Source organism: Mastomys coucha, unplaced genomic scaffold, assembly GCF_008632895.1.
Source record: "Mastomys coucha isolate ucsf_1 unplaced genomic scaffold, UCSF_Mcou_1 pScaffold9, whole genome shotgun sequence".
Taxonomy (NCBI): Eukaryota; Metazoa; Chordata; class Mammalia; order Rodentia; family Muridae; genus Mastomys; species Mastomys coucha.
In genome coordinates, this window is record NW_022196915.1 from 66,091,242 (window position 1) to 66,107,031 (window position 15,790).

A 15,790-nucleotide genomic window follows, 5' to 3' on the forward strand; every position below is an offset into this window, starting at 1 on the left:
AGGAACCAAAATTAGGGTCTGGGGAATGTGTTAGCCATTTGTGCACTTACTGTCAAGCAAGAGGACAAGTTTGCATCCCCAGAACCTGTGAGTGCCAGGTCAGCATGGTAGCCTGCTTCTAATTCCAGCCTGGTGTGGCTGGGGCAGAGGGTTTCTGGAGCAGGTGGCTTCCAGAGCAGTCAAGTCAACAAGCTCTTGTTTGATTGAGAGAGAGCTCGCCTTAAAGGACAGGTGGACGACCATTCAAGAAAGATTGCTAACATCACCTGAGAGCTGCAGACGTGCATGTCCGCGTTCTCACACTGATACACAGACACGAGAAAAGAAAGTGGAAGGAAGGAAAAAGCCAAAAACTATGTTTGTATTCATTCAGTGTGTTTTCCCAGTGAATTAATCTCCGTATATATCCCTTATTCCCATGTGTTCTTGTGTAGGAATATTTGTTGAGTGCATGTGGCAGCCAGGGGTTAATCTCGGGGCTTTACTTAGGAACTGTCTCTGGTTTTTGAGATGGAACCTGGGCTTGTTCTACAAGGCTCTGCTGCCTGGCCAGCAAGCTTCAGGTATCTACATATCCCGTGCTAGGATTGACGGCCACGCCACCGCACCTGGCTGTTGGCAAGAGTGCTGTTTTTTTTTTTTTTTTAAATTATTTAAGACCTTTATTAACAGGTGCTTGCAGTTTGTTGACTTTTTTGAAAAAATCAAGTTGTAAACTTTATTACAAATTAAAAAGGAAGTTCTTAAAAATCTCAACCTGACCAGATATGAAACAATTTAAAAACCGTTAAAGGTGTATTGAGAAAAATCAGGCCTTTTTTTTTTTCTTAAAAAAACACATAACTTTGAAAATGTTAGGCTCTCTCCAAATTGCCATGTTTTGAAAAGTGTGTGTAAGCATTACCATGGTGCCAGGATCTATCTGCATAGAGAGATGCTGAGGGCTGGAGAACTCAGGTGTATTCTAGACGTAAGTAGATGATGATGGGGAACCTTGTAATCCTACTTGTATTAGTTTATCTTTTTCCTTTGGAGCTTACCACAGTTCTTTAAAACAGTGGCTCTTAACCTGAAACAGCTTTGCTTTGTGGAGGAGGGGCTTTTTTCAAACAAGTGAGTCTGTGGGGGTCACACCTAAACACAGCATAATGCGGAACACATTGGTCCAACTTCTAAAGTCCTCATAGTTTATAGAAGTCTCAACAATGTTAAAAATTCAGAGTCTCTTCTGAGATTCATCCAAACACTTAACTTATAAACTCAAAATCAAAAAAGCGGATCACGTACCTCCAACATCATTCAGGATATACATTGCCATTCCAAAATGTCATAGGGAGGAAATACTGGACCAAAGCAAGACCAAAACCAGCTGGGTAAACACTAAACTCTGCATCTCCATGGCTGATGGCAAAGCACTCTTTAGATCTCCAACTCCCTTCATCTTTGTTGACTGCAGTAAACTTCTTTCTCCTGGGTTGGTTCCACTCCCTGTGAACAGCTTTCCCCAGCAGATTTCCCATGGCTCTGGCATCTTGGACATCTTAGGGTCCCCAAGACAGCTTCAACAGTTGGAACAGCTTCTTGTTCCAATGTCTGGGATGCACACACCATCTTCTGGGCTTCTCAAAAGGGCTTGGGTCACATCTCCAGCTCTGTTTTCTGTAACTGTAGGCTCTGGTTGACTCTACTCCACTGCTGTTTTGGGTGATCATCCCATGGTACTGGCATCTCTAATATGCTGGGGTCTTCCACTGCAACTAGGCTTCACCAGCATCTCATAGGTTCTCTTTATGCTGCCAAGCCTCAACTCCTTTGCATGATCCCTACAATTGTGGCCCATCAACTGCAACTGCGGCTACACCTTCACCACTGGCCTTCCCTGGTCTTTCACAGTGCCAAGCCTCAGCTGCTCTCCCATGACTGGTCTCTTCAAAACCAGTACCACCCGAGTAACTCTTACACTTTACCAAGTCCAGCTGCAGCATGAGGTACAACCTTGGCTATCTCTGGAATATAGCTTCTTTGTGCTCTCAGAAAACACTTTTAGAAGATTTCACCTCAGTGATGCAGGTCTCTTCTTAATCACTGCTAATTTCTTAGCTCCAGTTAACCAGCATCAATTGTTCCAGTAGTCCCTTCTATTCTTGACTCTAAAGCCAGAGCCACATGGCTGAAGCTACTGAGTTCTGCTGCTTGCTGGAGCTGGAGCCTGGCCCCCTTGTTCTATTACACTATCACCAGCTTTCTGCTTTCCACCTCCTTTATTGCCTAAGCTTGGCTGTCCTGGGGCTTGCTCTGTAGATTGACCTTGAACTCAAAAGTTCTGCATGGTTTTGACTTCTGAATGCTGGTATTAAAGGCATGTACCACCATACCTGGATTTAAGCTTTTCTTTATATGGGATTTGCTCTGTGCCAGGCTGGCCTTGATTTCAGAGATCTGCTTGTCACTGTCCCCTGGGATTAAAGGCATGTGTTACCATGCCTGGGGCCTGAGCTTTTCACGGCCACTATTCATCAAGCTCTGGAGGATCCCGGATGTCCTCCTTTTCTGAACTGTAGTTCATTCCAGAGTCAAAGTCCAGATGAAAGCAAATACCATACAATAACTCCTAGATAAAACTATTCCTTGATCAACTGCAAATGCAAAAAATACGCCAAGTTGGGTGGGGTCTTGCCCTGAGGTCACCATTCTCTTACTCTGTTTATCTCCTTGAACACAGGACTCTGCACCATTCTACTTCTTGGTGCCTCTTTATTCTTTGAACTGCATATTTTGTACTTTTCCTTTGGAAGCTTGCTATGCTTGATTAAAATGTTGCTCATCAGATAAATGAGAGAACAAGTCAGTGTGGGCTTTGTCATACAAGTCTCTTTACCATAGCCTCGGGTAGACTCTTCATTTAAGGACAAAAGCAGTCACGCTCTTCCCCAAAATACCACAAAAACAGTCTCTAGGCCACATCCTGAAATTCCTCTCCTCTGTAATCTCTTGGGCCAGGTCTGCACAGTTTAAATCACCCTGAGCACCATCACTGTCTTCCATATTCCTACTAGGATAGCCCATTAAGGCTCACAGAATTCCGCTGCTTTCCAAAGTCCCCAAATCCACATTCCTCCTAACAAAGCGTGGTCAGGCCTATCACAGCAATACCCCAATCCTTGGTATCAACTTCTGTCTTAGTTAGGGTTTCCACTGCTATATAAGAGACACCATGTCCAAGGCACCTCTTATAAAGACAACATTTAATTGGAGCTGGCTTACAGGTTCAGAGATTCAGTTCATTATCAGCTGCTTCTAGAAGCTGCATTGCAGCTTCTAGGCAGGCATGGTGCAGTCAGAGAGCTGAGAGTTCTATATCTTGTTCCAAAGGCAAACAGAGGAAGACTGATTCTTATGTGGCTAGGAGGAGGGTTTCAAACCCACCCCCTAGTGACACTTTTTTCAACAAGGCCACACCTCCTAACAGTACCACTCCCTGGGCCAAGCATATTCAAACTACCATAGGCCCCAATATGCAAATAGAAGCAATGACTTAGGGTAAATTCCTGCCAACAGTAGTGCTTAAATTTGTTTACCAACGTGTTGGGCAAGAATCCACTAGAAATGTAAGATTATTAGCCTGAGAGTTAGTTTTATTTTGTTAAGTGAATAGCTGGGTAATGCCGACGAGTCATGAGGACTCAACTGCGGGGCCTTACTTGGTGGCTCCTTTTTTAATATTTTCCGTAACACTCACATTAGGGCACATGAATTCTTTACCCGTTCATTTAAGAAGTCAGAGTATTGCTCTTTGCAAATTTAAAGCATCTAGTTTTCTAATTCTGAGATGAGAGGCATTCCATATTCTGTATTCTTTGCTTTGTTTGTTCTTCCCTCATATGGCAAGAGGCTTTTATTGGTTTGGGAAATAATTGGGTATTTAATACAGTAATTCCCCAGAAGAAAATAGTGCATCTATGCCTAATATTTTGATAATTTTATAAATCAGGCAATTTAAAAAGCTACATTTTCAGATTATTTAATAAACTTTTGATGGCTTAATAGTTAACATCTTTTACTAGGCATAGTAACTATTTAGATATGCTCAATCTTCAGAGGTAAATAATTTGTTAATTGATTCAGCTTGCTGGCTATAAATATGCGCTTCACCATGCATATTCCTTTTCTTGGGTACCATATAGCTTGGAGATGTGACAGTCTCACAGAGTATAAAACTATGAAGATAGACAAAACCACGGGTCATGGTAGATAGTTGGTAGCTGTGCTTTAGAGCAAGATAAAGGGGTGAGCACTGATTTGGGAGTCTGCTTCAAGTCTGCCTTTGCCATCTGAGGGAGAGCTCCTTTAAGATCAGGATAATGTAAAGAAGGTAGAGTAGACGCATCTGAGAAACGGGTGAGTTTGACTGCAGTTAAAACTGGTATAACATCGTCGATTTTCTTTTTTTTTGTTTTTTGTTTTTGTTTTTGTTTTTTTTTCGAGACAGGGTTTCTCTGAGTAGCCCTGGCTGTCCTGAAACTCACTCTGTAGACCAGGCTGGCCTCGGACTCAGAAATCCGCCTGCCTCTGCCTCCCATTAACAGCATTAACAGAATGGTTGCTATAATCTCTGTCTGGACAGGTAATATCTATTTTATTGACTGCTCGGTTCCCAGTGCCTTAACTATTTGGGGCATAGTAGCTGGCCAGTGATATTTGTTGATTTTATACTGAGTTTCTCTTTGTTCTAGGTACAGATACAAATTTTGACATCTGGATTAAAAGGTGCCAAGAGATTCAGAATGGTAAGTATAGTATGTTAGGTAGGCTTCCACAAGCCTGTTTTAAAATAAACATCTCAAGATTTTTGGTTAAAATATTTTTCTTTACTGTTTCTTTCTTGGTTCTGGGGATCAAACCCATGGCCTTGTACATGCTGGGCAAGCGGTTGCTCTACTCCTAAGTTACCCTCCGCCCAGCAGTAGACTGTTGCTCTACTCCTAAGTTACCCCCCACCAGCAGTAGACTGTTGCTCTACTCCTAAGTTACCCCCACCAGCAGTAGACTTTCCTCCTAACCTTCGTTTTCAGTCTTATGTCAGAAGGAAAATTTGATGGTTTTGCTTTGCCAATAGTATTATGTTGTTACCAGTTAAAGATACGAAGGAATCAAAAAAGTAACTTCTGTATGTAAAATGTATTTCATTTATGTATTTCATGTGAAATACGTAAAAAGTTAACTTTTTGGTTGATGTGTTCTCTGTAGAGATCATGTCTGTAGCTTTGCCTGTAAACATGCTGGTATCTGAAAAATGCTTTCTTTTCTGTTTTATAGGATCAGAATCTGAAGTGGTAAGTCCTCTCACTCCTCAGATTTTGATTAGTCATGTTAAATTTAATTAATCAAATATATATATTTGAGTTAGGTTTTGGGATGAGCTCTCATATATTAAAACAGTTTTATTTAAATATTAGTTATCTCATTTTGTTGAAATAAAAGCTACAAGTTTATAATCATGGAAAATACTGGACTGTCTTAATGAATTTAGTATATAATATAAGCTGACTAGGGTTTTTGTCATCAGGATGATTATTTCCTATCTTTTTTATAGTAGGCTTTAAAGTAAATTGGAAATGGTTCTGTTTGTTTTATTTTTTAAAAGAGATTTATTTATGTATATGAGTTTTGTGGTCTGTATGTGCACATGAGAAGGAAGGATCAGACCCATTAAAGATGGTTGTGAGCCATCATATGGTTGTTAAGATTTGAACTCAGGACTTTTAGAAGAATAGCCAATGCATTTTACTACTGAGCCGTCTCTCTCTAGCCCCATTTGGTTCATTTTTTTTTTATATGTATTTATTTTTATTAGATATTTTCTTTATTTACATGTCATATGATTTTTCCTTTCCCAGTTTCCCCGCCCCCCCCCAAAAAAAAACCCAAAAAACAACAAGAACAAACCCCTGTTGCCTCCCCCCTGCCCCTGCTTGCCACCCCACCCTCTCCCACTTATTGGCCCTGGCATTCCCCTACACTGGGGCACAGAACCTTCATAGGGCCGTTTTTTTTTTTTTTTTAATTTATGTTTGTTAACAGTTAAGGATTTTCATGTTCAAAACATTGTTACAAATTACAGTGCCAAGGCTGCAGAGCTGGCTTGGTACTTAAAAGCATTTGGTGTTCTTCCAGAGGACTCGGATTCGGTTGGCAGTATTTGCATCAAGTGGCTCATAACCACATGTGACTCTAGTAGTTCTCGAGTCCCTCTGGTCTCCTAGGATGCTGGTTCTCATGTGGTGAGCAGAGACTTGTGCAGGCACACAAACAGAAATAGGAAATGAACAAATCTTAGACTACCATCAACTTACAAGACAAAGTAACAAAATATTTGAATTAGTTTTTTGAAATTTCTTTTATGTGTATTAGTGTTTTATCTGTGTATGTCTGTGTATCACATACGTGTGCTACCCGTGGAAGTCAGAAGAGGCCATCCCATTCCTGGGACTGGAGTTGGCATATGGTTTTGAGCTGCCACGTAGGTGCTGGGAATTGAACCTGGGTCCTCTGGAAGAGCAGCCAGTGTTGGTAACTGCTGAGCCATCTCTAGCCCCAGGGTCAGTTTGGCTTTTCATCAGTTTAGACTTTCATACCTTAGTCTTAAATTGTGGCATACTGTTTTAGTAGTAGTTGTCACATACATAGTCAATAAAAAAGATCACAATGACTCAGGAAATGTGTGTATAGTCCTGACCTACTTTATGGATAATTACCGAAGATTTCCAGCAGGGCCTGTAATCCCAGAGGCAGGGGCAGGTGGATCTTTGAGTTTGAGGCCAGCCTGGTCTACCGAGTGAGTTTCATGACAGCCAGGGCTACACAGACAAATACTGTTTGGAAAAACTGGGGGTTAAAAAGCTGTAGCTAAAAGAGCTATCTTGTTTCAGACAGATTTCTTGGGAGGAGTATTAGTCAATGCATGTAGGTAAAGTTTACAACAGCTTCCAAAATTGAAGTCCTGTTCAACCACCTCTGTCTGTGACGCTTGCCCTTCATCCCTTGGTAATTGGGTGGTAAATGAGAGACTAAGTGGAGAGGGCTTTACAGGCTCACTTCCCAATGTACCTGTTAATAGTTTTTGTTCAGGCCTTAGAATATGTGGAATTGAGTCGAGGTTTGTATATGGGCCAGGCTTTTGCAAGTGTTGTGAACTAAGAAAAACAATTTAAGGGAAGAAAGGTTTATGTTGGCTCATCTGCTGAGGGAGATCAGTAAAGCATAGCAGTTTACACCAGGGTGGCCAGGACACACAGGGTGAGCAGACAGGACACTCAGTAGAACTAACTTTCAAAGACATTCAATTCCCCAGTGGCTTCTTTCTTCCAGAATGGTACCATCAACTGTGTTTAGCCTTTGGGGTCAGTGGATACTTAGAATCTAAACTATAACAGCTTGCACACAACAGAATGGCATTTGGCCAACAAAACCACACTTGTCTAGTAATAAAGCATATATGGCTCTAGTGGTTTATATCCTTTATTTTGCTTAGTTGGTTGATCAATTGATCCATCCATCCATCAATCTGTTTTATGTATATGAGTACACTGTTACTGCCTTCAGACACACCAGCAGAGGGCATCGGATCCCGTTACAGATGCTTGTAAGCTCTAAGTGTGGTTTCTGGGAATTGAACACAGAACCTCCTGAAGAGCAGTCACTTCTCTTAACCACCAAGCCATATCTCTAGCCCCTCTGTCTGTCTGTCTGTCTGTCTGTCTGTCTGTCTGTCTAACTATCCTATCTAATGTGCCTAAGTGTTTTTCCTAAATGCATATGTATGTGATCATGACATCAAGTGGGCCTTGGATCCCCTGGAACTGGAGTTCCAGATGGTTGTGAGCTGTCAGGCTGGTGCTACAAATCTTAACTGCTGACCCACGTCTTCAGCCCTGATTTAGTTGGTTCTGTCTTGGTTCCGGGTTACATAGTCCTTCTTCTAGTCAGTATCTGCATTTGTTTCCTGTGAGCTAATGCTCAAGAGGAACTCCAAGTTGGCGCACACCTCTAGAATAGTTTTGCTTACTTCTTTGGTTGCTTCCTTTTTCATTAGGGACAAATTAGAGGCCACCCATGACTCGGTGCATCTTCTTTACCTTTGCATAGCCTTGACTAGTGAGCAGATAGTTTCGGTGCATGGTTTAGGGAAGACCCCTTTTGCTGACTGGGGTGGTGGCTCACCCTTATAGTTTCAGGGCTCTCATTTCCTCGTGGGTAGGGTATGCTGCAGAGATGCCTTAGCTGTGGTCAAATGGTCTGACGCTAACCCTTGAGATGATCCTTCACAGTTTCTAGAGCAGCGCTTGATCATCGTAATTGAGCCTAAGGTTATTCCATCTTAGAAATGACTTCTCTTTCTTGACATGGTCTGCTGTAGCCTGGGCTGGTCTTGTCAGTGAGGATGATCTTTCACTCCTGTGCTCCTGCCTCTGCCTCCGAGTGCTGGAGTGTAGGTGTGTGCTGCTGCCACGCCCACTGAAAATGGCCTTCAGTTCTTGGGTTCTGTATCCTTCAACTGCATATATATACTACGCAAGTCAGTTTTCTATTCCATTGGAAAAGTTTTGTTTGCTGCAGCAGGGTCTCACTGTGTAAGGCTGGTTTAGTACCCTACTCTTGCTTGGAAATGCAGCCTGCCAAGCATTAAGATTGCACACTTTACTCTTTCCATATTCCAGAACTACAGGGCTCAGCTAGTTGTTAATACATGGATTTTTTTTAAAATCTAGCTGCTAAACTAACATGTAAAAATTTTTCTCTTTCAACTTGCCCACACCAGTCTGCATCTCAGAGGAATCAGTCAAAAATCAAGTAAGTGTTTCTTTCTTATAAAGCAGCCCATGGTAAATGTGTTTAAAGAGGAGAAAATTCTGGTTTCACAGAAGGCAGATCCTTAACTGTGATTTTAAATGTTTTCTAATTTAAAAATTGTGTTACAGGCCTCATGAAAAATTTAACTTTAAGTCTGTCTACTAATTTGTTATTAACATTTTAATGAATTCATCTAACTGTCATCTCTAAACTTGCTTAGCTTGGTTCACATTATGTTGCCTTTGTGTATATTGAGAGCTGCTTCCAGTTAAGTTACTGCTATCCATGTAAAGTAGTAGTAGGCTACACAGAATTGAAATTTGCCATGCTGCTGCTGCTGCTGGTGTGAGTGTGTGTGTGTGTGTGTGTGTGTGTGTGTGTGTGCATGTCATGAGAAACAGGTGCTGAGGACTGAACCAGCAAAGGCCTCATGCATCCCAGGCAAGTGCCATGTAGGTGAACTGTATCCTCAGCCCTTGTCCTGCCTCTTATATTTGGATCAGTTTTTCTTAGGAATGTTCTCCAGGAGTTCGAAGCTAGTATTGCCATCACATAATGAATGACTAGCAAGGCTTTGACTGTGGCTTGCTCAGTGAAGTGCTTGCCTTGCACGTGTGAGGATCCGCATTTGGATTCCCGTCACCCACATAAATACAAAATAAAACCAACCAAACAGAAGACTGGTCATGGCAGCACACCTGCAATCTTAGTGCTGGGTAGCTAGAGAAAGATGGCTCCCTGGAGCTCCCTGGCCAGCCAGCTTGTCTAGCCATTGAATAAACTCCAGTTGAGTGATAAACTCATTTCAACGTAGGAAACAGTTACAGAAGACACCCAACCACTGGCCAACACACACATTCACTAGGCCACACGTATACATGCACACAACACACAAAGTATTCTCTGGCCGCATAACAGCTTGTATCCTTAAGACTAACAGAAACACACAAAAGACAGTTTGGTGTAGGCCTTTGGAGTATCACTAGTTGTGAAGGTGTATGCTGGGGCTGTTGGAGTGTATTTCTTTAATCAAGATGCTTTTAAAAAATCTAAGCAGGTGAGTGGCAGTTCAAAACCATTTATTAAGTGTACTGCGAAGTAGGCACGTGCCCTTATTCTTAGAAATAGATTAGTGCTGGATAAGCAGCTTTGCCCTCTGGGAGATTTTAGTCTAGTCTAGTTTGGAAATGAGGACGCCTGCATTTTCAGTCCTTTTGTTGTGCGAGGACATTCAAAATTCATCTCTTTGTTGTCCTTGCCTTGAACATTTGAGGATCTGAGTTTGGATTCCCATCACCCACATAAATACAAAATAAAACATACTGGTCTTCTGTCAGAACTTGAATTAGTCCTTTAATACAGTGTATAATGTGTCGGCAGGCACTGGGGGATCTATGCAATGTTCCCCATTGTTTCTTCCCATTGTATCTGCTCCCACCTTGAGTGAGCAGAACTTGGAGCACTGACGCAGGCTGCCTTGTGCCCACTGTGTCAGCGCTGTGCCCACTGTGTCAGTGCTGCCAGGGGGTTTGCAGGCTGACTGCTTCATCTTTCCAAGCTAGCATTCTCAGATTGTTTTTAAAAAAGAGTTCAAAGATAGCGGTGTTAAATTTTCATCTTCTATATTAGCTTAAGCATAGCAGTGTCAGGAACTTAGGGCATTGGATCTGGAAAGGTTTGACACCATCTACCAACTGATAAGAATTAGTTGTTTACAGCTGCCTTGTCATTTACTTCCTAAAGGGGGAGCTCTTGCTCTTATCAGACTATTTGACAACTTTAAGAAAATCAAATTATATTAAGATATTTCTTTAAATAGGTATGACTGGTATCAAACAGAATCTCAAGTAATCATTACACTTATGATCAAGAATGTTCAGAAGAATGATGTACATGTGGAATTTTCAGAAAAAGAGGTAATTAGTCTTTGAACCTTATATAGAAGTTAAATACTGCTTGTAAATTTAGTACATGAACAATTTATACCAGTTTATTAGATATATTTCATTTCTTCTTGAGATAAAATGGAAAATACTAAATGAAATTGGAAGCACTGCTTTTCATTAGAAGTTTTTGGGGAAATGTCACTGTGCACTTATTGTATGCTGTGAACTTTTGCTAACGTTGCTGACTTATATCATCTGTTAGATTTGCAGTGCAAAGCAGAACTTGGCTGACAGTAAGATCAATGCCTTAGTTAAACTTACTGGTATATGTTACTTTAAAAAAGGTTAGGTTTGCTACCACCACCTACCCACCAACATCGCATACAACACACCCAAAACCAGTTTAGCAGTATGGGGTTTATTCATGTTTTCAAGTTGATTAACTATATCCAGTGAGTATGATTTAATAACTTTTCCCTTCCTCATGGTAGATACTTACAAGCAGTATTGTGGTAGAATTAACATAATTTACATAGAGTAGGCATTTTTAAAAGCTATATGCTATATAACTTTGTTCTTGTGTATTGTTTTCTTGATTTGAATATTTAGTATATGTAATTAGATCTGAAATTAATAGAATGCAACATTCTTTCCTACCATTTGGTTCTGTATATGAGAATTCAAATGAGAGATGCCATGTGAAAAAAAGAAAGTACCGGGTAGTGGTGGTGCACGCCTTTAATCCCAGCACTTGAGGGAGGTAGAGGCAGGCGGATTTCTGAGTTCAAGGCCAGCCTGGTCTACAGAGAAACCCTGTCTCGAAAAAAAAAAAATCAAAAAATAAAATAAAATAAGAATATTTTAAAAAAAAAAGAAAAAGAAAAAAAGAAAGTACTCTTTGAAGTGCCTAAATCTGACATTGTAGAGCTGGTGACATGGCTTGGAGGTTAAAGACCCCAGTCGCCAAGCCTGACAGTGTGAGTTCGATCCCTGGGTTCCACGTGGTGGAGGGACAAAGCAGATTCCTGACACACTCTCCCCACCCCCCGCCACACACACACACTCACACACATACACATACTCACATATCTGATTTCTATGTAAAGTACTTAATTTGCTGAAATTTGTAGTTGTATTAACTACTTAGCCTTTTATATACATTTACAAACTTTGTTTTCATTAGTTGTCTGCTTTGGTGAAAATTCCTTCTGGAGAAGACTACAGTTTGAAACTGAGGTTGCTTCACCCTATCATACCAGAACAGAGTACATTTAAAGTACTTTCAACAAAGGTAAGCAAGCAGAAAAATGTAGTACTGAAAAAGTAACATCTGCAAAAACGATGCTGACAGATGAAATCATCCACGTGTAATTGGCTTGTAGCCCCTGCTCTCAGTGTGTTAGGGATCAAACCCAGAACTTTGTGTGCTAGGTAAGCACTCTGCCAGGAATCTACATCCCAGGCAGTGTAGCTCTTTTTAAGACACATACCACTAAGTTAAAGGGATAAGTAAATAAGAACAAAGTTATTTTTTTTTTCTAAATTTTAAAATTACATTTACATCTTTTAATTTGTGTGTGTGTATACATGAATGCTGTGATGGGTGGACAGAGGTCATAGAACATTTTGTGGGAACTGGTTCTCTTCTATCACATGCGTCCAGGGATCAAACTCAGGTTTGCGGTGGTTTGAATATGCTTGGCCCCTGGACTGGCACAATTAAGAGGTGTGGCTCTTTTGGAGGAAGTGTGTTACCTTGGGGGTAGGCTTTGAGACCCTCCTTCTAGCTGCCTGGTAATCAGTCTTCTAGTAGTCTTCAGATGAAGATGTAGAACTCTTAGCTCCTCCTGCACCATGCCTGCCTGGATGCTGCCATGCTCCCACCTTGATGATAATGGACTGAACCTCTGAACCTGAAAGCCAGCCCCAATTAAATGTCGTCCTTCTAAGAGTTGCCTTGGTCATGGTGTCTGTTCACAGCAGTAAAACCCTAACTAAGGTTTCTATTTAATGTAGATCTATCAATCAGCCTGTTTAGTTATTGTGTCTGTGTGTGATACTCCCCTGAGCATGTATGTGTAAAGGCTGAGGTTGAAGTCGGGTGTCTTTCTTTGTGTACTGCTCTTCACCTTATCTTTTGTAGTGGGTCTTTGGCTATACTGCAGCTCCCTGTTTTATTTAGATTGGCAGGCCAGTGGACCCCAGGAATCTGCCTGTTAGTGCTATACTGCCGCTGGGGTTAAGAACAAATGATAAAGCTGCATTTTCTGTGAGTGCTGGGAAGCTAAGCTCATGTCCTCATCTGTGCAGAGCAAACACCTTAGACTTCATTGTCTTTAAAATCATGCATGTATTTGTACTGGGACTTGTGCACATGAGTGCAGGTGCCTAAGGAGGCCAGAGGCCAGATCCCCTTGGAACTGGAGTTATAAAGGTGGTTGTGAACTACCTGATATGGATTCTGGAAACCTCTGCAAGAACAGTATGTCCTTTTCTCCACTGAGCCATCTCTCCAGTTCTAACCAGCCTCTCCATGAGATTTGATACTCAGGAACTGTTAGTGTGGTCTGTTTTGGTATACAGATACTCTTGTCTCACATAGTTTATAAGTACTGTAAGGTAGAATCTGCATTTTGTTGATTTTTATTAGTCAAGCTGACAAAAGTTATTTTGTTTGTTTGTTTGTTTGTTTGTTTCAGACAGGATTTCTCTGTGTATCCTTTGCTGTCCTGGAACTAACTCTGAAGACCAGGCTGGTCTTGAACTCAGAGATCTGCCTGCTTCTGCCTTCCAGGTGCTGGGATTAAATGTGTACACCACCACTGCCCAGCTCTAGGTTATTTTAGTAAGAGGAAATGCTGAATATATTTGAATTATAGTATGATTATATAATTTAGATTTCTATATATTTAAAAAATAAGAATGCACGATGGAATTATTTGTAGATGTCATTCCAAAAAAGAAGGAAGTAGTATAACTTAGTAGAGAATATAGAAAAATTAAAAATAAAAACTTTAGAGTATGGTGACGCCTACCTGTAATCACAGTATCCAGAAGGTTAGAGTAAGAGAATTGCTGTGAGTTTGAGGCAAGCCTGGGCTACAGAGTGATTTTCAGGTCAGCATGGGATAAACTGAGACCCTCCCTCAAAAAAAAAAAAAAAGAGAAAAGAAAAGAAAATACTGTGTAAATAAAGCACGTGACTTGCACAACCAAAATGAAAGATATAGATTAAATGCCTCTTGAGATCTTTATGTAAAACTATATAATTGTAAAACTGTGAAATAGCTTCTCATAAATCAGTAAATGAGAAAGGAATTGTTCAGGTGGGCATTTTACAGTATAATCTTCACGGTTCCTGGAATTCGGATCATGACCTTCCTCTGCTGGAGTAGGAGAACAAAGCTTAGAAGTAGAGTTTGCATTGACTTAACGATTGCCCTTTAAGAAAATGTATGGCTTGTCAGGAACAAAGCTGGCCAATTATGAGGCAGCTACATGACACAGTGCTATGTGGGATGATGCAGAGTGAGAAGAGGGGTGTCTGACAAGTTAGGGTTTCCGTTGCTGTGAACAGACACCATGACCAAGGCAACTCTGATAAAGGACAACATTTAATTGGGCAGGCTTACAGATTCTGAGGCTCAGTCCATTATCATCAAGGTAGGATCATGGCTCCTTCAAGGCAGGTATGGTACAGGAGGTGCCAGACAGCTAGAAGGAGGGTCTCTCAAGGCTACCCCCACAGTGACATACAAGGCCACACTTCTTAATAGCGCCACTTCCTGGGCCAAGCATATTCAAACCACCACATTCCACTCCCTGGCCTCCATATAGGTTTATTCAAACACATGAGTCTTTGGGGGCCACACCTAGCCATAGTATAATGCAAAATATATTTAGTCCTTCAAAAGTTCTCATAATCTATAACAGTCTCAACAGTGTTAAAAGTTCAAAGTATCTCCTGGGATTCATCCAAACAGTTAACTATAATCCCTTATAAAATCAAAAGCAAAAAAGCAAAAAGCAGATCACATACCTCCAACATCACAGGATATATATTACCATTTGAAAACATTATAGTGAGGAAATACTAGACCAAAGCAAGAAAACCAGACAGAAAACCAGCTGGGCAAACTCCAGACTCTGCATCTGCATGTCTGATACCAAAGCACCCTTCAGATCCCCAACTCCTTTCTCCTGTGCTGGTTCCACTCCCTGTTTGCAGCTTTCCTCAGCAGGTAGCCCATAGCTCTGGCATCTTTAACATCTTCGGGTCTGCACAGCTTCTTGTTTTAGTTTCTGAAATCCACACATGATTTTCTGGGCTTCCCCAAAAGGCTTGAGTCACTTCTCCAGCTCTACCCTCTGTAGCACTCTAGGCTCTTGTTGACTCTACTCCATTGCTGCTGCTGTTCTTGGTAATCATCCCATGGTACTGATATCTCTAATTCGTTGGGGTCTTCTGCTGAAAGCAGGCTTTACCAATAGCCTCTCATAGGCTCCTTTCATGGTACCAAGCCTCACCTCCTCTGCATGACCCCTTCTGGCCTAGACCATCAACTGCAACTGAGGCTGCATGTTCACCAGTAGCCTTCCCTGTCTCTCACAGTGCCAAGCCTTAGCTTGAGTACGATCTTGCCCCAAAGTCACCACTCTTTTAAAAAAAATTGTTTATCTCCTTGAACACAAGACAGCTCCATTCTGCTTCTTGGTGTCCCATTGTAGTAATACCTAATTAATCCTACTCAAATCAACCCTGAGTAGCAGTGACACTCCTTGCTTCCCACCCCAATGTTCTGGGTTTTTGAATGAAAGACACACACGCGCGCACACACACACACACACACACACACACACACACGCATACATGTGCACACACACATACACACACCCCCACACACCAGCCTTATATTTTAATTTGCCTTTAACAGCTCAATGGGTGGGCCTCTTCCAGACCTCCACGTGGCTAACAACCCCTCCCCCCCCCATACTCCTGACTTATTACTTACTAAAATCTATTTCCATCTTTGTTGTCCTGGACCCAGTTGGGA

General features: G+C 41.4%; 1 protein-coding gene across 1 annotated transcript in view; it reads left to right on the forward strand.

Annotated features, from left to right (window-relative positions):
* Sugt1 (SGT1 homolog, MIS12 kinetochore complex assembly cochaperone) overlaps nucleotides 1-15,790 on the forward strand; it is a 40,551-nt gene that overhangs the window by 10,067 nt on the left and 14,694 nt on the right. The window contains exons 6-10 of the mRNA XM_031361040.1: nucleotides 4,734-4,787; nucleotides 5,317-5,333; nucleotides 8,819-8,850; nucleotides 10,670-10,766; nucleotides 11,920-12,027. Coding sequence (XP_031216900.1) covers nucleotides 4,734-4,787; nucleotides 5,317-5,333; nucleotides 8,819-8,850; nucleotides 10,670-10,766; nucleotides 11,920-12,027 — 308 coding nt within the window. The remainder of the gene's footprint in view (nucleotides 1-4,733; nucleotides 4,788-5,316; nucleotides 5,334-8,818; nucleotides 8,851-10,669; nucleotides 10,767-11,919; nucleotides 12,028-15,790) is intronic.